This window comes from Ctenocephalides felis, unplaced genomic scaffold, assembly GCF_003426905.1.
Source record: "Ctenocephalides felis isolate EL2017-DRISC unplaced genomic scaffold, ASM342690v1 CF-g0.4_SCAFFOLD_01492, whole genome shotgun sequence".
Taxonomy (NCBI): Eukaryota; Metazoa; Arthropoda; class Insecta; order Siphonaptera; family Pulicidae; genus Ctenocephalides; species Ctenocephalides felis.
Window position 1 is genome coordinate 12,575,247 of NW_020537646.1, and position 25,714 is coordinate 12,600,960.

Here is a 25,714-nt window from a genome sequence, read left to right on the forward strand (position 1 = left end):
AACCCCGAAGTATAAATTCTTCACAGGCTTCGAGTCCGACGTTTCAGTACGCTCTGCTATCGACCGATTTCCTGCGTTACGGGCGGAATGAAAGCCCGAGCGAGGGCGGTGGAGCCAGGGAGGTGGAGCAGTAGCGTAGCAAAAAAATCGCCGAAGAAAAACTACATGGATTTATACTTCATGAATAAAATGAGAATTTTTATGGAAAAGCGGAGTGCGTAGAAAGTTATGCGGTGAAAGTAAAATGTTGTAAATATAAATAGCCAGTGATGATGATGCGTTGTGTTAGTCATATGAACACATCGTATTCTAATATTGTCTAGGGTGTTAGTTTCAGACAATATTTTTGTTTTACTTATTGCCCATTTCGGACAGTTGTAAAAATTATTGTCTACGTAGGATTTTAAAAATAACCGAAGCGTAAAGGAAGTAGCCATGAACATAACTTTAATGAATTCAATTCAAACCGATAAAATTAAAATTATGGAGGATTTTTCAAGCGCTTCAACTCGTTTGTAGGATTTTACTGATTGTAATTTATTCAAATTTAAGGATTGGTTAAATTTTACCAACATACCAATATGTTGTAAAATTTTAAGTTCATAATACGCATAGTGTATCAAACTCAGAAGAAAAGTGGAAATTTTTTTGTCCTGTTGTCATATTTCAATTAGTGAAGAAAGCTGTCAAACCGTCACAAGGTTTTGTATGCAAAACAAAGAGTGTCAGTAGGGTAGGGATGGGCACAGCGATTCAATTTGACTTTCAGTAATAATACTGTCTAAATTAAAAGAAGTACATCACAACACTTACACGTGCCAAACAAAAAACTATCGAAATATGTTCAGGAAAACTCTCAGTTAATTCTGATTGGTGTTAAAATATAATAAAAATAAAAAAATAAAAAATTCCTAATAATAGAAATATGTATTTAGTTATTTTTTTTAAGATTTGTCATCTGTCCCTTTTTATCATATAAGCCGAGTAAAAAGGAACAGACCTCGAAGAAAGGGATACAGTGTTTTAAATTTAATTTTAATTTTAAGGCAATTTTACGAATTAATTTAACCAACACAAAACAAAAATTTCATAGAAATATTTTTTACAAAGATTACATCATATATAACCTTGATCTGAAACTTCGTCAGACACATTCATCGGCAGAGAGTTCGAATAACTATTTGTATAATTTATCTCTTGTAAAATTGTTTTTTCCAGCTTATTTTACTATTTCGTTTTAAAGGTTAAGTTGGTCCTTTTAACCGCACCCACATGTAAGTTTTTGTAAAGGTTATAAAATGAACTGCTCAATCTTACTTAAAATCAACAATACATCATACTAAACAATAAAATAACGTATACCTAAAAATTATATTAAGGTCTCGTAAACTAAACAACACTGCTCATAACCAAATAAAAATTTCTGGCCATTTACAGAAATATAAGAGAGCGAGAGCAAACAAAAACCAATTCGATACAAATTGAAATCGAATCCACTTATTCCATCTTACGTTAAAATGTTAGTAAGATAAGAAAAATCTTAATCTAAAAAAGAAAGTTTGGCAAAAAAGTGCGCAAAAACATTTTATATGTGTTGATAAAATGAAGAACTGATTGAATATTAGGAAGGTAGATCCAGCGGTTTCGGAAATTCAATAAAGAAAATATATAAAAACGTCATTTGGTGGTCAAAAATGATCATCAGACATATGCAAATCAAATTATCAGATATTTTTTTAGAGATTTTAATAATACGTATATTTTTATGAATTTCGTACCAATGTTTATTCGTTATAGTGTGACGTGGCGCTTACGCGTTTTGATATTTTTTCTCTAAAACAGCTACTAAGGGCAATTATAATGGAAAAGTCCAAAATTTGCAAGAAATTCAAAACATAAAAAAATTCAAATTCTTAAGAAGAGTTAAAAAAAAATTCATTTTTGGTACAGAAATTTTCAGCAATTTGCCTTAAGACACGATGCTATGCACCACTAGTTTATTATTACAAAATCAAGGAGTTTTCTTTACAATATTCATATTATTATAAATAATCTCTCCGCGCCACTGAAAGATCAAGTGAGCAAGAGAGCCGATGCGTTTCTCGTTCAGAACGAAACGAGAAACGGGGCACCCCGTATGCACGCACGTGGAGTAAGAAAAGGAAAGGAACGATGTAAGTTCTCTCCGCGGGGATGGAAATTGATAGAGAGGGCGTCACGCCAGAACACGGAGGGTATCACCCGAAAAGTATCATTGACAGCGATAGTTCACCTCACGAGGGATGAGGTGCATAATCTATTTCTAATTTTAACAACTGCAACATTGTTAGTAAAGTTTACAGGGGAGGGAGGAGGAAAACTAAATTGCATATCGACTGTGCTTAATCTTATCAGTAATAAAATACAATTATACTTAATTATTAATTATACAATTATACTCTTATATATATAATGCAAACTATTAATTATTGCAAAGAGGATTTTACGGACATTACATACTATACAGAACAAGGCACTGAGACTAGCACTAAACAAATCGAGAAACCTACTGACACGTCTGATGGTCCCCGACAGTATATGACTATATAAAGAAGCTCACTAAAAATTTTACCTCAAATATAAAGACCACCATAATATTAACATCCAGGCACTTGAGCAATTTACAAGAAAAATAGTTTGGTATGTCAAACACGATATGACCAATATTAAAAAGTGTATATTTTGATAAAATATCAAAACTTTTCTTTTTTTCATCATATAATTATCAAAAAATTTATAATACCCAAGAATAGACAACTTATGTACCAGTCCACTTCTATGTAAAATCCATTTTATGAAAAAATATATATAAATTTTTGTACTAAAACTTGTTAAAACAAAGTTAAAACCTATAACAGTATAATAAAATCAGTGTTTCGTTAAATATCGCCTATTTATGAAGCTAATTCTATGTTAAAAAGTGTCATAGTCTAAATTCGTATGAGTTGGTAGTCAAAAACTGTCTTGTCCTACCAGTTCACTTACATGTAAAATCTATTTTATAAAATGAAATATATATTTTTGTACTAGAACTTGAACTTATTGCAAAGTTAAAACCTATAACATTATTAGAAAATCAGTGTTCCATTAAATATTACCTATTTATAAAACCAATTCTTGGTTTAAATAGAAGAGTTATTGTGTTAAGGTCTATATTCGTACGAGTTGATACTCCCAAACTGTCAAAATCGGTTCATGTATAAAACAAATACGTAGTTTTTTGATAGATCGTGACTACCAACTAATACGAATTTAGACCCGTAACCATAATATTTCCATTTTATCCGAGGCTTCTATAAACACTATTTTCCAGATTGCAAAGCTACATAAATATATAATTTATATAAATACCCAGGTCAAACATCTAAGATTTGGATACGCAGAAGTATTTGCTTTATAAAAAAAACTGATTTAACATATTCACTGTTACGCACGCATATGTTGCGTGAGGCTTTTGTTAATAGCCAGGCACTATAGAGCAGGGTTTTTAGTAAGATAAAATACTCAAATTTAAATTTCGTACCGTAATTATTTCAAACAAAAATAATCATATGTATCCTATTTTGAAACATTTTGTTTAATTTTCAGCTAGTATTTTATGCCTAGGTATGGTTTTAACATTAAACAAAAAGAAAAGATTAGCACAAGGGGAAGTGTTAGAAACACTAAATTAGCAGTGAATGTGTAGATTGATTAAAGAAAAATATTATATAAACAAAAAACATTAACCAGTATAATTAGTTTTTATTTTAAACAATTTATTTTATAACTAACGTAGTGATGAATGTGCAACTGCCCGTAAACGCATGTAAAAACTATAGCAAAATATTTCCTATGCTGAACTTTAAGTTACAAGAAGCTGAAATATGTTCTATCAATAATCGTTTTTTTATCGGCCGTCACTGGCATAAACTGAAAACGAAATGAGCGATGACTGGAACACGACACGAATATCGCAGTCTTAAATTGTCTATAGTGCGGTGCGGAATATTTTATAGTTTGTTGGCTCTTTTCGCTATATAGCTTCTATAAAACATTTTTATAGGAATATCACGACAAAGTTAAATAGACTTGAACACTCTCTCAGGCCACAATCAGAAAATAAAACACAAATAGTAAAATATATTCCAATACCAAAAATGTCGAATTTACATCCGACTTCCAAACGTATTTTAGAATAATCTTCTACTTTCATAAAAAACGACGCGGTTCACAAATAATCTAAAAAAATTGCTAGGATTATTTGTTTTTCGCATTTTGATTGTAAACAATGAAATATGCAATGCAACATATTATATACGTTCTATATAACACAAAACTATATAAATAAATCAAAGATTCCTGAAAATGAAGCTACACATATAAATATTTAGAATAATATAACATTCATGATAATGAAATGTGGCAGATATATATTTTTAGAATTTATTTTGGTTGCGTTTGCAATTTGTATGTTATTGCTCAACGGCTATTTTTTCCATTTCTCTTTAAAGCATAAATCTATGGCAAAATAATTTAAAAAAAGTATGAATAAATATCAAATATAGAAATTATGCTCATTTAGTATCGTCTAAATAAATCCACTTACGCTAAAATGTTATTTGCTATATTGACAGAATATATTTTTTGAGCAAAACCAATTTGGAATTATTGCAATCACAATCAAATACAATCTTACCTTTTTCCCGCAATCTCTCGTCGCACTCCGGGGTCGATCTAAGGTCTTCCTCCGAGCTGCTGAAAGAAATCTGCGGTTGCTGCAGTTGATGTTGTCCCTGCATGGTAGGCGTCTCAGGTCTACTGCGTCTATGTTTCTTCGGGGTTTCCGGCAGCGATATGCCGCCAGTTGGCACTCCTGGTTGCTGCTGCGTTTGTGGTGTTAACCCAAACCTCTGTCTAGGATGCACAAGATGAGGATGAGTTCGCATCAGTCCTTCCAGTTCTCCTCTGTAATAACTAGGATCATCCACATCGTCTGGAGGTATCAGACGCTGCTCCTGCTGCGAATACTGCCTTCGAAGAGGCGAAGATGGAGCATTTAACATTTCTTGTTCGGCAGCACTTCGAGCTCTTTCTAGTTTGGGCCGTTTGTCGCAGGATTGTTGCTGCAGAAATTGTTGATGCGGTACTTGGTGGCCAGGTTGAACAAGGGTTTGTTGGTGATGGAAAGCAGGAACGGCAGCTGGAGAACCGATTTGATGCTGCATGTCTGCTTCGATACGGCGCATGATAGCATCTTGACCAGGGCCTTTGTTTATCCATTGTCCGGTCTTCGAAAGTAGCTCTTGTTTCTTTCGACATAGTATGCAAACCCATATCACCTGAAAAGAAAAAAAAATAATATAAACAATTTATAAAAGTAAAACAAAATAAACAACATATTACTAATGACCAACAATAATTGCAATAATTAGTATGAGAGCTAATGGCTTATTATGACAGGGGTAAGTAGTAACAGACGTTTTTCAATAGGATCATAAACGATATTAAAAAATTTCCTCATCTGGATTGACCATGTAAACAATCCTGTTAGAGACAACGAAGTATACAAAAGTAAACAAGTGCGTATAGTTTGGCAGGTAATATAAATTTGTACTATCATAAAATTTTGGTTTGAGTTCACCATAGAAAAGTAAATGAGAACAACTATTTATGAAACTATTTATTTTGCGATATATATTGATCTTTAATTTTTTTCTTTCTCTTTCAATCTTTTTGCTAGCTCTCAAAACTTGTACTAACTTAAATATACAGGTATTTACATGCACAAACTATCATCCCCTATCTCAAAGAGTCACGGATTGATTACAAAAATGCCTAGTCAAATCTTGACTACTAATAAAATGTTAAAACAACATTAAGCATAACAAATTGATATAAATTAGGAACTTTACTTTGTTGTTTACATAACAATGTTTACAAAACAATTTGTGTATTGATGTACCAACTACAATAATTAATTGGAATGTCCTCTATCAAGTATATTACAATCCTCACCACTGACAATAATTGATCTCAGATTTGACGTTTGCAACCACATTTAATTATCCGCTTGCATTAGTGCAAATGAAATGTCCTCGGGCTCCGTGCAATTGCCATGGAGAAGATTTGTACATTCATTAATGCGCGCTTCTGTCATAGTCATAGTCATAGTCACGGCGTTTGCGTTTGCGTTTAGCAATTATCAAAAAGCCCGGCGACGGATTTCGAATTGAGTGAGTGCGTTCGCGAATCATTCGAGAGATCGTCGAGATCGTCAAGATCGTCGGGATCGTTCATTTCGAACATAATGAATGGGCAGAGGTTGTTAGATGAAAACAGAAAATTAAGTTTGCTTTTAGTGATAATTGAAATATGTGTTATAATAACGATTAAAACGAATATTTTTTATATATTATATATATACATAATCTAAAATTAATTAAAAATAATTAATAAATGTATATAATATTTTATTTGTATTAGTTGTGATGCTTGTCATTCAACAAAAATCTTCAAAATATAAAAATTAGATAAACAAATTCATTGCTACTTTTATAAAATTATTTTTCATAAGAAAGCTTAATTATGTTGCAATAATTTTGTATTTTTCTGATTTTATTATTATATTATTATTATATATATATATATATATATATATATATATATATACATAGCTGGGCATTAACTCGTTAATCCGTTAATCGTTAATTAACGAAGTTAACATTTTGATTAACGGATTAACTTTTAAGTTAACTTTTAAAAATGTTAACGGACACGTTAACTTCCGTTAAAATGCGAGAAGTCCGTTAATCGTTAATCCAATGCCTACTATTTACCGCACGGCACAGCTTTAGCCAATGCCTTATTAAACGGCATAGAGAAAAGATTTGGACTACTCCTGAATGATGAACAGTGCCAACTTGCCGCGGCATTTCACCCAAAGTTTCGGTTAATGTGGCTGGAAACGTATGACAGCAGTAGAGAGGAATGCAGAAACTATAAACTATTGGACAAAAAATTAATTTTTTTTGAAAAAAAAATGTTTTCTTTATTTTGACATATTTTGGAAGATCTGAACTTTTTTTCAAAGCAATTTTACTGCTTTAGGACTGCATAGAGACAAAATATAAAGCGCGTAAGCGCCGCGTCGCTGTCTAAAGGATAAACATTGGTACGGAACCCATAGGAATGTAAATAAAATTTATACTTATTGTTAAAATCTCTATAAAATATCTGATAATTTGATGTGCATATCGATGCTTTTCTGACGCAACCTCGTAACTCGATTTTTGACGATTTTGAGTTTTAATCGGAAAATCAATCACTAAATTTAGACGCATAGATCTGTGAAGTTTTGTAAAAAAAATCAACCAAACGTTTTTTATTGAGAAAAATACAATCACGTATTTCAATTCAGAAAAATGTGCCATGCGCAACCTCGTATCTCAAAATACATGGTGGCGTATAAGAACAAGTTTCGCTGTCAGCAATGTTGTTTAGTTCAATCCTTCTAATAAAAATTATTATTCAATTAAGTTAATTGTTATTAAAACTTAATAAACGATAGTTAATAAATATATTTATTATTTACTTACCGCAAGTTATAGTAATTTTCATAAAATTGAAAATGAAACTTTTGCATATTTAACGTTTCAGAGGTTTCTGAATATCTTGACATACCTTAAAAAATGTGTGTGTGTGGATACAATTTTCTGTCCACGTTTTCGGGAGCACGGATCAACCGATTTGAAACATTCAAAAAGCAATCGTTTCCTATTAAGAAAACAGAGTATCCGATTTGAATTATTTAAAAACATTCAATTTGTATTGATGACGTGGTGATTAGTTTCTGGAAAAGACAGGCCCAGTCGTTTCAAAGCTTCGGATTCGAATGATTCAATGAACATTTTGCAGTATAAAGAATCGATTAGTTTAGGAAAGCAAAGTTTTTTGTCAATTTTTTTTAATTTACAATTATTTCTATGTTTAAATATGAAAAATGATTCGGACTTTAATTTTAATGCTAGCTAAAATTCTAAAACTCTCTTATATACTTCAAATAAATAAATTTAAATTTGCAAATTAGTTTATATAATTCTTAGAAATATATATGAGATATGTTTTTTTTACTTTTATTTACTTTTTATGTAAACATATATAAACGTCGTTGTCCAGTTTATTCTTATATTTTGTCATTCAAATACGAATAACGAAAGTTACAGGCACTTCTTCGCTTATAGGCACGATGCCATGCACCACTAGTTGTATTTTTATTATGTTGAGAACAAATATCACAGTAAGCTACAAAAATTAAACAATTATCAATTCTTACTGACAATCAATGAAATTAAATTTTGTATTTTTTAGAGTTAGATAATGTGTCATCCGCAGATAAAAAATCATTAAATAAAGAAATAATAACAAAAAAGAATAAAAGTAACAATAAAAATTATAATCACAAAGTAGTAAATTATAAATCCACGAAAGAGCTAAATATCCTAGATATTGAAATACCTAAACTATGGCCAGATACTATATTGTCGTAATTATAAACTAACATATACGACAAGTTTAATAATGTTTATTTCATTAAAAATTATTTAAAAAGTTGATCGATTCTCAAAACAAAACAATTGAAAAAAGTTATTCATGTACTCTTATTTGAAAACAGCATGACGCAACCACGTATGTTACATTTTTTTCCGTGCGACAAACACGTATCTCAAAGAATTGAAGAAAAAATAATGATTAATTGTTTGTAATATCATACTTGTCTCAAATAATTGTCACAAGATTGAATATTTTTAAAATTTATAAAAAAAATTGTCAACAGCAGTTCAAAAATTCGTATAAAACGTTCTTTGTCTCTCCTGAAAAGTAGTAGTTTCTGAGATACGAGGTTGCGTCAGAAAAGCATCGATATGTCTAATCATCATTTTGACCGCCAAATGGCATTTTTTTTACTTTTTTCATTAGATCTCCGAAACCGCTAGACCTGCCTTCATGAAAAATTGATCAGTTCTTCATAATTGTCAATACAAGTAAAATGTTTTTTGAATTATTAAAATCGGACCTCCGTTCTCTTAAAAACTGAGTTACCGTTTTTGGCTCAATTTTGCCCCATATCTTCGGAACGGCTAGACCTGCCTTTGCCAAAAACTAATCAGCACGTCTTCTTATCAATACAAATCGAATGTTTTTTGAATTATTCAAATCGGTTGATCCGTGTTCCCGAAATCGTCGACGAAAATTTGTATCCGAATACACATACATACACACACACACATACATCCATTTTTTCTAAGGTATGCCAAAATATTCAGAAACCTTTTAAACGTCGAGAAATGCAAAAATTTTCATTTTCGATTTTTTTGCGATTACTATAACTTGCCCTACGGGAAGTTAAAAAAACTCTTTCCCTTTATTTAGAAAAAAATTCTTGTAAAAACAATATGCAATCATAAAAACGGAAAGTTGACCAATAGCGTTATCACGGTATGTGATAATTGTGCCATTTTCCTTACACACACGGAAGTGGCCATAAAACGCGCGAGGGGTTAAATTACACATTTAAATTATACAAGTATTTTGTTTTATTCATAACCTGTTAACTTCCAGAACCTAAACTAATAAGTTTTTTAAGTTCACTAACGCAACGATATAAAAATGTAATTTTACACATATTAACGGATTAACGATTAACGTTAACTTGCGTTAATTCTTCCGAAATGTAACGCTTTAACGTTTAACGAAGTTAACTTTTTTTGTAGCGGATTAACGATTAACGAAGTTAACTATTTGATTAACGGTGCCCAGCTATGTATATATATATATATATATATATATATATATATATATATATATAAGATTACTTCTGCTGAATGATAGCACACATTTAGTGAAACAACCAAATAAATAATTATATAAATTCATTTATTATTTTTAATTCGACGTATTGGACGTTAAATTATGACAAAGATATTTTAACGTGTAAAACAACTTTTGACATTTGTTTGCAACTATATTATTATCCACATATATATAAAAATAAGTCGGGTTTTTCTTCCTGACAAAATAACTCCAGAACGCACGAACCGATTTCGACAATTTTGCATTCGTTGGAAAGGTCTCGGGCTCTGCAAGGTTTATAGCTAAGAATTTATTTAGTGGTGCATGGCATCGTGCCTTAATGCAAATTGCTGGAACTTCACGCACTGTAATTGAAAATTCTAATAAAGACATTAGTAAGAATTATCAGAATTATGCTTGGTTAAGTCAACGAGCAATTCTTGCCGCAAAGAATAATGAGGTACACGCACTGAATTTCACCATTTAATCAAAAATTGCTGGCGATTTGGTGACATACCAATGATTCCGACTGGTCTTCCGTTTGACTTCAAACGATTGCAATTTCCAGTTCGCCTTGCGTTCGCAATGACCACTAATAAGTCGCAATCGCTTAGTGTTTGCGAGATAAATCTCAAATAGATTATTTAGAAAATCATTGTTTTTCACTTGGGCAGTTATACGTTGCCTGTTCACGAGTTGGAAATCCATCCGCTTTGTTTGTGTGAACGTCAGACCAAAAAACCAAAAATATGGTTTACCAAAGAGCATTCCATGAAACGGATATTTTGCGGATTCACTTTCATTAACTTAGAGAAGTTCAACTAAAAAATACTTCATTTTTGTAATCGAAATAAATTCATTACTGTTGTGCAATAAAATCAAATTTTTCCTTTTCAAATATAAAACGAACAAAAAATTTCTTCATCTTTCTCACGAAACCATCTGGTGGCGAAACGGGGTTCGTCGGGTTTGCTAGTATACATATATATAATAAATTATTTTATAAACTTTACTAAAATAATGGTTTGTCATTTCAATATAAGGTAAAATACTTCGTCAGAATATTACCAAATCAAGTGGCTAAAATTATCGTTCCATAGCAGCTGACAACGTATTGATCTTCTTAGAGTAGTATTGGAAATAACTCGGAAAAGTATTAAAATTGCAAGAACAAGTTTCCGTTTTAGACGCCATTGATGTCAAATATAGACTTAATAACACAGTTAACGTGTTTCGCGCTGTCACATAAAAGAACATCGCATCGTATAATTAAAGTATTATAATTAGAATTAATTCAATAATGCCTGATTCGAATATTGGCATGCAAGAATAATTATGAAAGTTGAAACAATACAGAATTATAGAATATATCAATTGAAAGTTGAAACAATATAGAATTATAGATATTATTAATTATATATGTCATTCTAGTTAGTAAGTGGTTAAGACACAGACATAAATTTGCCTATTGAGGGTGGGGTATTTTGACATAGAGACATTTTATGCAATTTTTGGAAGGATGTAAAAGAGGAAAACAATTTTTTTACTATATATTTTTTTAATTTTTAACTAATATTTTGATAATGTCAATTAAATAAAAGTAATCATATAGAAGATCATGAAATGGGTGTGTCTCTATTATTATTAATCTAGAATAATGTCTTAATCGTATGAACTAGGGGCAGAGTAATTCTTATTTGACATTTTATAGTTTGCACCTTTGATATATCCAGAGGTGCTAATTGATCTGCGTTCTATGAAGAGACAAATGGCGAATGAGGCTTCGCCCATTTAAAAGATGAGTATAAAATGAAGCTAAGAATGATAACATTCTAGATCCTCCCCCCTAACGGCGGTTTCCGTGAGGACCAGGTACAAGGACAAAGCGGAGGTTTTAGTCGCGGTTATACCAGGGTGGCATTGAGTCCGACATACCCAGACAAAATACCAGTCTGGGATGCATACAGGCATTTCCATCGCTATACAAAAAAACTCCAGTTTATTCACAAAATAAAGATTTCCATATATGTAACTACAATCAATGCTTAAATTGTGCAAAAATCTATACTATGTAATAATCAAAAGTGTGGGCATCTCCTCCAAAAAATGTCGCAAATAACCCAAATTCACTCAAACGTTCTTCGCTCTCGACTTGCAAATTCCGCTGCACTTGATTTTTTTACTGCGCTCAAATTACGTCGCGGTAATTAATAATTCCATTGTCGAGATAGCAAGATCTTAAGATTTTAGTCCAAATGATGATAATAAATCACAGACAAAGCAGTCGAAAATCGCGAGGTTAAGAAACTCTTTACGTACGTGTTAATAGAATATCACGACGCGAACAATAACTTCTTTGTACAAGAACCAAGGGTGTGGTAACCTGGCCGCAAGCCAAAGAAGGAAAGATGCATTTCCAGCTTGAGTTGCAGCCGAAACGCCCGTTACGAATGAAACTTTCCTCGAGGCGGAGAAAATGGTCACAAAAGGATGGTAACGAAATCAGAAGTAGAGACTGTGGAAATCTTATTTTGTTTTGGTTGATGTAATTATTTAAATAAAGTAATAAGCTAGTCTTGATCTAGCGGGGCTTGAAGGTCCGCGGGTAAAAAGGTCCGTCACTATTATTAACTCTCCGTAGGGTATAGTATAGTAGGGTATAGTAATCTCAATAACAATTGTATTATAGAATTTTCAAAGATACTATTCTAAAGTATACGGCAAAATATGTGTAATGAGCTATCATCCAGATTCTTACAACATTGCTTTCAGGAGATAAATGTTTTAGAAACGAGAAACTTACAATCATATATCAGACATTTGAAAACAACTTAAAAGGCACAACTAGTGTGAAATTTTCAAAAAATCGAATTTTCAATTTTTCCATATTTTGATACGTTATACTTTTAAAAATAACATACCAAAATTTTAAATCGATATCTCAAATAGTTTTTGAGTCACAGCCATTTAAATAGTATATATGTAGTACATACAGATCATTTAATCTTTAAACGCGTTTTTCTCGAAACAGCATTTTTCGAATTTGCTGCAGCGATTACTCAAAAACAAATGATCCGATCACTATCAAATTTTTTCACATGTTCTATATATAGTTCTCCGTAAAATGAACTATCGATTTTTTGATCGGATCAAAAATCGAATTTTGGCAGTCCAAAAACGACCAAAATTTTGGGTAAAATTCGACTTTTTTAAAAAACCGCCGTCATTTTGTCAATTTTTGATTTTTTTTTCTTTATCGTAGTTCATTTTACAGACAATATTATCTAGTTTAACGAGAATTTTTTTTTTTAATTTCATCCACGTAGAAGGCCGGAATCACTGCAGCAGTGAAGGGCCTTTTTTGTCGCGCCGTTGTAGATCGACGATAACTTAAAAAATATTTAATTTTTTTCTTCAAAAATTTTACTATGTATTTTTAAAACATGTATAAATATATTCCTAAAATTTTGAAATGATTAATAAAGTAGTTTTTTTTAATATGAATTCCCAAAAATCACCTTTTTTTAGGCGGTTACACTAGTTGTGCCCCTTAAAACCATATCAAACTGTATATGTATTCAACAAGCCGACGAACATTTTTACAATCACTATGCGCTGCATACACTACACAAGTCTAGAAAAATAGTAATCAAGACAAGATAAAGTTTTTCTTTTACAAAAACTATATGTTTTTAATATCAAACTATGTTTTCAACAAGCCAGCAAACAATTTTTCCGTAGCAAAGCTAAAATCCCGGATATCATACGGAAAAATCTCTTTCATTGCGAACGTAGCGCGGTTACGAATCTGTTAGTTGCACGGTTTAATTTATTAGAGAGGCGGTTAGCTAACCCAGATCCGGTTTGACTATAAGATTTAGAAGCATTTTTAACTTCACCATTTACACGAACTGGAATTACTTGGGAGAGGAGCTCTAACGCTCCAATGGTACTGCTCTCATATACACTATAAGAAATTTAAATAAATATCTACCCTAACAAAAAATCATTTTTTTTAGGTTTAAATAGTTTATCATAATTTCATATAAAAACTGTGCCATCCAAAAAAATCCTATCAAAATTAATACAAAGATATGGCTAATAAGTGTTTGATAATTATTTGATAAAGATAAAAGAGCGTTTGGGAATTTATCAAAAATATTCAAAAAAATTTGCTATAATTTAATTTATTAGTATTCTGAATACATTTTAAAACACAATATATAATTGTAGATTTAACCCGACTGTAATACATTTTGAGAAACAAATTATACGAAAGACGAATCTGCGAAGAATCTTATTTAACCACTTATAACGAAATAACAATATATAAACGGAATAACAAATACAAGGTAATATTTCCAAATTTCCATTTTTTCCAAATTTCTTACAAAACAATAAAAAATGTGCAAAAAAATCACAATTAGTTCCACATGTATGTGACTATCACAACTGTTCATAGCCCTAAGATGGTTGTGACAGGCATAAACATAGGTTAAAAAACAATAGCTATAAACACATAACGACTTTTAATTAATTATTTTCTATTTAGTGAGAAATATGTAACACAACAAGACAATAATTTAAACGAAATATAGTATAACAATATATTGTTATATATTTATATTAATATATATATAATATTATTGTTATATATTGTTATATATATATAACAAAACATAATTTATCCAACAAAGTTAACTAGATCTTTGTAATTTTTGTTCTTGCATAGAATTTTCCTTTCCTTTTCTCATTCGTTGAGTTAGATTTTTCTCTATCTGATTAATCTTCACCCGAAAAGAACAAGAAATACATTCCATCCCACAAAATATGTCACAACCGTACCCAACGCACACTTTCGAAAATAAATAATCGTTATGATTAATTGTGAGCTAAATTTTTTTCGCAAGAACTAATTGCTGGTAATTAACTACTAATGTTTAACTTACAGCAAAATAACAAACAAAGTGACCTCTCTGTATGCAATTAACAGGTATGATTAAAAGAATTCGAACATGAAAACTTACTTTTGACTCTTTAAAACCAATGCTGTCCTTCCACAGATCATGTTAAGGGGTTACATGGATTTCACGGTTTAAAAAAATCGAAATTTTTTTTGTCTTATTAATTTCTATAACATCTCTAGAATATTGCCCTAAATTTTCAAGTTGATCCATTTTAAACGCATTTTTCTCAAAACTATTTTTTCAAAGACAGTTGTCAAGATTTCTCGCGAACTACACGACAGATATTGATGAAATTTTGCACAAGTCTTCAAGATATCGTTTACAAGGTCTTGAACAAAGAATTTTTTCTTTTTCTAATTACAACTATTTAAAAAAAATGTCGAGAAATTTTCATCGAAATTTGCATTTTTTAATAGAAACGTCTGCCAAAAATTCAATTTTCATTTTTTTTCTTCGTCCAATACCTAGTTTAATGTCTTTACTAAAATACATATTTTTTATTTTTATCTCGGATGATCCTGAAAGAAGTTCTGCTGACAACGCGGAGGCACATTTTTTCCGAGGGACTGCCGGAAATGGGTCGTAATGACCGTCATTTTGATTTTTTTTTTGAAAATTTTACAAAATGTTTATTAAATATGTATATTTTAAATAAAAAAATCATTAAAACATTTCATTTTTTTTATGCAAAAATATTGAAAAAATGCCGTTTTTGCCCGAGGAAACCCATGTAACGCCTCAATGCAAGGCAGTGACTGAAAGCAATAATGTAAACTTGTTCCAACAAACATACTTCATCTTTATTCCATTGAACCCTATCTCAGAATCAGTATAGTTTAGCTGTTATGACGACCCCTACCCTGGCACAACCGTACCCACTCTCCCCTATTATCCCATCATAAATTTAAAGTAGAACTCTGCAATTATAACGCAACATAACTAACACAGTTTCATTAATCCAATCGATAAAATCAATCCAATTTTAAATATTAAAAATAAATTGCCAATTCTATTTTTGCAAGTTTGCAGTATAACAAAACAGCTTCATCATTGAGTCCATGTATTGTCGTAACGTAACAATATAAAAACATGTCGATCATAAATAAAATATTTTTCACGATATCGATGTGAATGTGAATTTAGTATGCGAGAGGCGCACGTGATAATGTTTTTTTGGAAGAGAAAACTCGAGTTTTGTGTACGTTTTTGTCATAGTTCTCGCGGTGTCTATATCTGTGATAGATCGATACGGCGCGATTGTAAGCCGGGACGCTAATGGCTTCGTAATGAGTCTACGCCACTACTCTGTTCGACGTGTTCGACGAACGAATATGCCGCAAAACCTCAGGCATAAAAATTAAAACGCTACGTGAATGTGAAAGATACGAGGTTTTGTAATATTCGAGAGGTATTATGTGCCCCGATATTTTCATAGAGACGACTATTTTCATTGTGTATTTATTCATCTATCAAACATATAATATACATATATATACGACACGAGTATCTATTTTCTAGAAAAATTATAGTAAACTAGTGGTTCGTGGCATCGTGCCTTAAGACAAATTACAGGAACGTTCCGTATCGAAAACTAAAATTTTTAAAGAGCTTTAAAATTATTTAAAAATTTTGAAAATATTAGATTTTTAAAAATTTGACTTTTTTGAAAGATTTGAATTTTTTTATATTTTGATATAGCTGTTTTAGAGTCGAAATAATGAAGCGCGTAAGAACGGCATCGTTGTCTAGCGAATAAACATTGGTACGGAATCTATAAAAATGTAAACAAAATTTGTACTTATTATCAAAATCTCTAAGAAACATCTGATTTCTCTATTTCTATTTGATGTGCATATGTCCAATAATTATTTTTGACTGCCAAAAGGCATTTCTTTTACTTTTTTTATTGGATCTTCGAAACCGCTAGACCTGCCTTTCCAAAAATTTAATCAGTTCTTCATTTCGTCAATACAAATGAAATGTTTTTTGAATTATACCACTTGAACTTTTTCCCCTGACTCCAAAATGGCTGAACCTGCCTTTGCCAAAAACTAATCAGCACGTTTTCTTATCATTAGGAATCGAATGGTTTTTGAATTATTCAAATTAGTCAAATCGTCGACGAAAATTTGTATCAGTACACATACACACATACATCCATTTTTTCCAAAGTAAGCCAAAATGTTCAGAAACCTTTGAAACGCAAATATATATAAAAAAAATATTTTGCGATTACTATATTTTACCCTACGGGAAATAAAAAACTGATTGTAAATGTGGAAGTATGTATGGTATATAACATACATACACAGCTAACACAAATTATATAAGGTTCACCCACGGCAATAAATGTTCATGGTAAAAATACAGTACAAAACTAAAAACAAACAAAAATCATGTTTCAGATTAGTTATTTCATTTTATTGAATTATTACAGATAATTTACTATAGTTTTCAAATGCAACTGATTGCAATGAAACTGATTTTAATTTAATTAAAATAAAGTTGCACATTAGGAGAATCATTGAAAAAAGTGTTAGGGGTAAACAACCCTTGATAAAAATACTTTAGTTTTGAAGTAAAATTTATGCTCTTCCATAGGTTTAAAAAAATTCTAATCGAAATTCAGTGAAAAATGTTCATTGCTTGAAAGCGGGATAAAAAATAATTCGATAAATAAAATGACTATTACGAAATAGGGGTTTGTGGTAGGACATCGAACTTAATACTTTATCTATTTTTTAACTGCAAGGGTAAAAAATACAGTAAAAAATTAAAAAGAAAAAAAGATATATAAAAAATCATGCTTCAGATTCTTGTATTGTTATTTCATTTTCTTGAATTATTACAGATTATTTACAGTAGTTTTCATTATTATAGTACTTTTTCACTGAATGAAGTCTAAAATGTTAGCCGAAACGTATAGATATCAAAAAAAATTAAACAATTCATACAATGTTTGCCCGATTTTTTATCTCAACTCAAATAAGTATATGTGCACGTAGCACGTAAATAAAACGGGCCATATATTCATGCGTTTAATTGTTTTACGGTGTAAAAAAATGATTGAGTTTGTTAACGTGTTGTTCCATTTCGTATAAAAACAGTTTGGATGTGAATTGGAATGTTATCCAATTTTAATTGTTCTTATTCGGCAATAGATGTATATATGTATAAATATGTATCATATTCATCAAAATAGCCTAAATTATAAGCTGATTTGAAGATAATATTGGAAGCTTTCAAAAGCTCAGGAAGGAAAAAGCTTTATTCCTTCGTACCTCCATTACCACCATAGTGGTAAAATTTACTATATAAAAACTATTATTAAAGATTGAATAGATAAATGAGAATTACTTTATAAAATACTTCTCATTAAATTAATTAGAGTATAAATTACGAATGTATGATAGTATACAACATTAAGAAGTTTTTCACTATCACTAATGAGTATCAAAAAATATATTTTGCTAACAAAAATCTATATAAATTGGATCTATTAGAAGACCAATGAAAATTATACATTTCCTCTTTAATGATAAGATAACTTGTTAATTCTAAACTTGTAAACTTGTAAAAAAAATATTAAATAACTAACAAGAAATGGTAGATGAGGTTTTCTATCTTTTACCATTCGAATGTTTTCCTGGGAGCTTTTCCAGCCTTTAAATAAAATAGCGTGTGTGGATGCAATTATACACGAACGTCGTTCCAAAGCTGAACTAACTGCTAAGTAACAGGCTGTGGTATTTTATTACCGAATTATTGGGGTTTTCACAAACGCTACGCTAACTGTGTTAACATGACAAGTTGTGCTTTATGCATCTGCTACGGTACGATTTTTCACGGATGAGGGAAAACAATGTAGTAGGTGGAACAATGATTGTAGAACAAAGCATGTATAACACACAGATATAAAATTTTAGGAATAAAAAATTAAACTAGTGGTGTATGCCATAGTTCCTTTAGGCAAATTGCGATAACATCTCGTACCGTAATTTAAAATTTTTAAAAACTTTAAAATTTTGTGAAAGATTTTAATTTTTTTCTCATCGAAATCTTACGGTTAAAAGCTATAAATCTCGTTATGGAACTCACAGAAATGTAAACAAATTTGTACTTATTATTGAAACTTATTTAAAATATCTTGTAATTTGAAGTGCATATGTCTAATGACCATTTCTGATCGCCAAGAGGTATTTTTCTAATTTTTTTTTTTTTATCTCCGAAGCCACTGGTCTGCCTTTCCAAAAATTTAATCAATTGTTAATTGCATTAATACAAGTGAAATGTTTTTTGAATAATTCAATTTAAAAGATCCGTTCTCTCAAGAACTGATTTGCATCATTTGCACTTTTTGCCCCGTATCTCCGAAACAAGTAGCCCTACCTTTGCAAAAACTAATTAGCACGTCTACCCACAAATCGGAAATACATGTTTTTAGGATCATTCAAATCTGTTGTTTAAAAATGTTCAGAAGACGTAAAAACGTGAAGTTATGCAAAAATGTTCATCTTAGATTATTTGACGATTACTATAAGCGCAAAAGTAATTGTTTTCAATAATTTTTAAACTAAACAACTGAAGTGTTTACCAAAATAAATCGTATACACAAATAAAATATTAATATCGTTTACAGAAAAATTTGATCTGAAATTAAGAGACGATGCGAAGCTACATCGATTTTTATAGAGTAAAAAAACAAACTAATTATAATCTCAATATGTTTCATCGTGTTCATTTATATACAGTTATTTTATTTTTGGGATAAAAATTTACCAAAAACGTAACCGTAAAGTATTTTTTTAATTTTATATAGTTACTTTAGCTTACAGTATTATGTTAATTATAATTTAGAAAATATATGCAAATATATTTTTGTTTCTATTTATATTGGAACCGATATCAATTATTCATATCTAAAAAAAATTAACGAAGTAACCTGTGGATCTTTATTTTTCAAAAAATATTATAAACTTATTTAACAACCTAAACAAGGTCACCTTAGTTCTATTTCTTATTTCTATGCAATTTCTATCAATTGTAATCAAGTTTGTTTCTTTTATTTACTTTTTGTTATTAGACCCTGCTTTTTGATAAAAAACTAGGTGCAAGTGGTATTTTGACAGTAAACTAGGTGTAAGTTACATTTGGCTTCAAGGTAAAAATTGAGATCTAATAAAGTTTTCGCTTTCACTGAAAATGAATAAATTGATATCTTTCAATTCTTAAATTCGCGAATCTATGTTCCTATAATGAATTTTTATATTTCAAACACTTTTTGTAGTGGTTGTAGTGGTTTTTGTAGGACTATAATATTTCAGGATGTTCTTGCAGACCATTAAAAATGCTAAAGAAGAATTTGCACAGTTACTAACTAAACCCTTTCAAACGGTTTTTAACTGAAAAATCGGTTCAGGATATTTTGTAACAATGTAGATGGAAAGTTTGCACTGAATTTCTATCTGAAGCCTTTTTTCGAATGGCTTTAAATTTTTGAAATCGCTAAGTCGTTTTTGAGAGAACGCCGACAAAGTGTAAAACTACAGGGCCTTAACGTTTACCATAAAATCTCTATCTCATCTGAAAATTGGCTCTATCTTGTATACCTACACACACATTATTTTTCCAAGTTTGATCTCAAAGAATTAGAAATTACTTGAAACGTCGAAAAAACATAAATTCATCAAAAAACGCCTTAACTCCATTTTTGTTTGAAGAAATTTTAAATATGGACTGTCTTTATATATTGAAACACAAGTAAGTCATTGATTTTAGAACAGCTTCTTATGACATATCTTACAACAGAACTTCATAGGAGATATACTGAGATGTTTCTTATATATCAATATTTATTGTAATTACCTTGGAAGATCGCAGCGTCACCTTGCCGCCGCAGCGGGCGCAGCAGCGAATGTTACAGTAATGACACACGTGTCCCACACCGTCGGCAAACTTGGTCTTGAGGCAGATGTGACACGTGGCGTCCAATTCGATGCCGGCCTTCTTCTGCTGTTCCGAACGCTGCCTAATCGTATCCTCCAAAACGGCCACTTCGTCTTGCTTTCTCCTGCAGAATGAATAGAAATAGGAATTAGTTGAAAGACATCAACTATAAAAAAGTATTTATATTTATAATATATATATATATATATATATATATTAAAGTAATAAAGTAATCATCTTAAGAAAAAAATCAAAAACTTATAAAGACCAATTTTCAGGGGCCAATTTTCAGATAAAATAGAAATGCTATGATAATATTATGTTACGGTTGTATAACTGTAAGGGTTGGTAGTCACAAACTGTCAAAAGTCTATGTATTTGTTGTGCAATCAGGCATTTTACACGTAAAACCTAACCTCCAAAACGCACAGTTGTCGAGTAACAATTTTATCATAAGTGCAACTTTCTGGTGTCTCTTTGATAGCACATACGTGAAGTTTTATGTGAAAAACGCTTGATCGTACAGCAAATACATAGCTTTTTGATAAATCTGTAATTTGTGACTACCTACCAATACTAATATATACCCTTAACATAACATTTCTATCTTATCCGCGAATTAACCACTTCATATAATATTATGAGATTGTATATAATAAACACCAAAATTTATGATCTTAAAAAGAAAAGGTATATAAAATTGTTGTAGCATGTTTTGGACTACAAAGTATTTTGAATAATTTCAATTTGCTATTCATCTAATGCTAAAAGGCAATTATAAGAGAAACACCATACATTAAGAAACACTTTTACGGGTGATAATCTTACTGTATTACATACATTATTAAATTTAGTAATAAAAATTACATTTGTCTATTTGTATATCTATATAAATACATAAATGCGTGACCTTTTTGAATATTATAAGCAAAACATATTTCTTTGAATCTATTTTTCCCTACAAATAGATGCTGACTAATAACCCTCTTATTCTTTGGGGATTAGACAATAGCATTTTTTAAATTCTTCAGTTCATATTTTTCATAATTATACATATTTCAGATTGACCTTTTAAATTATAAAATAGGCGTTTTAGTTACTATCAAAAAAATTATAATATCAGCATATACATACATGAATATATATATATATAAAATACACATGTATATTTTATTTAAAACCTTAGATTAGCAATATGGATTTAACTAAAAGTCGAATTTGTATATTTTCTCTTCAATTGAAACGTTTTGGACATCTAATTTTAAAAAATATAATGAAGAAACAGTATTTGCATATTAGAAGTTTTTTTTATAAGTGTTCTTATTTTTGAATGAATATATATAGATTATTGTCATGGCATGAAATTAATATGAATAAATAATTGTTTTTATAAGCATGGAATAGTAATTCCATGAATAATAGTACACAATGATATAAATAATTAGAATATGCTGATGAATTGCAATACAAAGATTAAAATTTCAGTTACCTAATTCAAAAAATTAGTAAAGAATTCAAAAAATTCAGTTAATTCTTATCCTTTACCATAATAGGAAATCTTTTGAAGATTATTGCGCAAGTTAATGCAAAAGCAAATAGAGCGTAGAAAAGCGCATGGATCTTTCCAATTCAATTTGCTATTTTTGTCTTGTAAGCTTATTTAAAAAATAAGTACAGTATGTGCATAATATATGTATATATCGGGCATGGAATAACTTTTACTATTGTATAAAGCGCAAAAGGCATTAGTAATATCTGATGGTCACTAAAAATCAATTTAGTCATTGAATATCAATTTTAAAGCAAATTATTAAACAAAAAAATAACGGAACAAGAATCTTTCAAAATGTTCAATTATGAATGGTTGAAGCGTTTGTCTGTCATTTTCGCACGTATTGAAAAATTTTAACTTAATTCCAATATTTTGTGAAAATTAAATTCATAATTGTACAGAAAGTAAAGTACTGTGAATACTGCGTATGAGTAATAATTTTTTAATTTAATCGATACGTAATTAGAACATCTTGCATACATAATTACACCGTGTTTTACCAAAATTCATATCAGCCAATTAATTTTGGTTACAAATTTTCGATTTTTTAACTTAAATGCTTGGAATTATTTACTTCTAGCATTTTTTCAATTTTGGAGTATAGAATATTAACACCTTAAGAAAATAAAAGACTCCAACGTTGTAACAAGTTTTTTCTAGTACCAATTTTTTATAGAGTTCAGTTTATAAATATTTTTTTTTTTTTGATCTTCCGAAAGCAGAAAAAAAAACAAAAAATTATGATATTTACATAGAACACAAACATTTTTCGATAGATTTTTAACAGACTGAACAACATAGTTTTTCTACGATTATTTAAGTTGGATAAATGTTATTATTATATAAATATTATATGATAACCTATTCAAATCATTAAGAGCTTACCAATTCTTAAAATCAAGATATAATATTCAGTATAATTTAGTAAACTGATAATTGACTAAACTGAACTTTTAGTTGCAAATTTTCAAATTACTAACTTAAATGTTTGTACTTATTTACTGTTAGCATTTTTGAAGTTCAAGAATATATAATATTAAACACCATGTAAAAATAATAGACTTATATGTTGTAATAACCAAGCTAGCAACAAATTTTAAACTTCACATAGGATAAGTTATAGTAATCACAAATAAAATCGAGAATAAAATCTTTTGTATATCGTTACGTTTCAAGATCTCCTGAATATTTTTAGTCATTCTTTATTAAAAAAAGGAATGTATGCACGTGTTTGTGCGGAAACAATTTTTGTCAACGATTTCGAGAACACGGATTAACCGATTTGAATGATTTCAAAAAATACTCTATTTTTATAGATAGGCAGATGTGCTGATTCGTTTTTTTTCAATGGAGGGTGCAACCGTTTCGAAGATAAGGGGTAAAAAGTGCAAAATATGGCAATTCCGTTTTTGAGAAAACTGAACGTCCGATTGGAATGATTCTAAAACATTTTATTCGAATAAACGGAATAAATAGCCAACTAAATTTTTATAGGAGGTTCAACGATTTCGGAGTTTTATTTTAAAAAAACGCCATTTGGAAGTAAAAATGCTTATTAGACAATTGCACATCAAACCTACATCAAATCAGATATATTATAGAGATTTTAATAATAACTACTATTTTTTACATTTTTATAGGAAACCCATAAATAAGATTTATAAGGTTTAACAGTTAGATTTCGTCTAAAAAACAACTAAGAAGCGTGATCGATTTGAAAAATATCCCAATTTTCAAACAATTTCAAAATTTTCAAAAAAATCTGATTTTTTCAAAAGTTTCAAAAAGTTCACTGCATATATATCAGTTTTATATCTTACAAAGGTAAATGTAAGTTTATAAACTAAAGAAGTAATAAGATAATTTCTAAGTGGGATATTTATATATATTTGTATGTGTATATATAGCCCTGGCGACATATAAGAAAACGATAAAATTTCCAATGCTATTATTTATTCAGATTGACCTCATAATTTCTTTCTCCCTTTCTTCTTCCTCCTTTTGTCGCATCATGACATTTTCAATGATAGCTCTTTCTTCTGCAGTCAGATGGGATAAATCCGGCAAGTCGGCCATTTTGTATTTATAAACACAATTTTCCTTACTTGATACACGATTAAAACAAAGCACTTGGCACCGATCACAAAATTATGTTTGAATTCATTACTTTCGTTAAAATAATATCACTGTTAAATCATGTCATTGGAAAGTTTCCTCTTCTAATGTTCATTTGGGAGTATTCCCTTAAGGTGGAAGGTTATGTTAACCTTTCAGACGCCTTCGCGTCGAGAAATTTATAAAACTGATATAAAATCCAATATTTATCAGTCGTAACCCCAGACATATTGGCCATGTGGATAATGAGAACAGTATTTAAGTGGTACTTATCAAGCCCTTCGGCCTGAATCGAAAACGAAACACTTTCTTTTTAACGAAACTAGGATATACACTTCGACTATTAGTCCAACGAAACATCGCAACAGTCACTTTGCATAATTCCATACATATTATTTTGAAGTATCCATCGTATCACATGTTCATCTTTGACGTTCGTTGCGTTACCTGTTTACAAGTACTGCCCTCATATCCATTTTGAATCACTATTAAGGTAGTTTTTAAAGAGTTAGCGCAAATATGACTGATAAACCATTGTTCTTGTTTCTAATTTGGTCATCGAATGAAGTCAAATCATAATGAAACTCGTATCATATCTCAGCCCAACCGATCACATTCGGTGCCCACTTTGACATTTGTTAGTCATGCACCCTCGTCACGTATGTTTAGCGACCATTCGTTTTCGGAACAAATTCACTTCCGATTCGGCAAAGGGCAAAAAAACTGTAAAATCATTCAAAAAGTGGCTCACACGCGATTATTTGTCATATTATTTTCCGTGGAACACTGACACATTTGACGTCACCGCACTGTTATCGGACACTTTCGGGCATCGATTGCTCGCGGAGCACCCCGCGCGTTCGCGAAACATTATCGTTCGCCGAAATAAATAACCGCGGCTGTTAGAGACCATCGCATATGATTGCCGTGCGTCCCTTGTGTTCTGGTGTACGTTTCGAACGGAGATAGTTTTTATTCTCTCTCCATATTAGTCATTCATGCGGACTTAATAAATAATACTATGCGTTGAAATCGCGACCAATAGCGACTGTTATTCGGGCTGACGTCACGCATCGTCGGGGAGAGCCGTATTGATTAGCGAGGCGTCATTGTGGGAAAGGTGGCGCTCTTCCTAACAAACTACCCCTTAGTTCCTGAGCGCGTCGGATGATGACCCCAGGATACGGCCGTGCTACCCTCGCAGTAGAGAATTACGTTCGGAAACCGTTAATTCAAACTAAATAGAATGAACTTAAGTAGTACC

The 25,714-nt window shown here is 30.5% G+C and overlaps 1 protein-coding gene across 1 annotated transcript in view; it reads right to left on the reverse strand.

The window, feature by feature from the left end:
- LOC113370849 (rab-3-interacting molecule unc-10-like) overlaps window positions 1-24,429 on the reverse strand; it is a 54,622-nt gene extending 30,193 nt beyond the window's left edge. The window contains exons 1-3 of the mRNA XM_026611531.1: window positions 24,302-24,429; window positions 20,703-20,907; window positions 4,718-5,360 (exon numbers count right to left, since the gene is read on the reverse strand). Of these exons, the coding sequence (XP_026467316.1) occupies window positions 4,718-5,360; window positions 20,703-20,907; window positions 24,302-24,411 (958 nt within the window). The 5' untranslated portion in view covers window positions 24,412-24,429. The remainder of the gene's footprint in view (window positions 1-4,717; window positions 5,361-20,702; window positions 20,908-24,301) is intronic.
- Window positions 24,430-25,714: the final 1,285 nt, after the last annotated feature.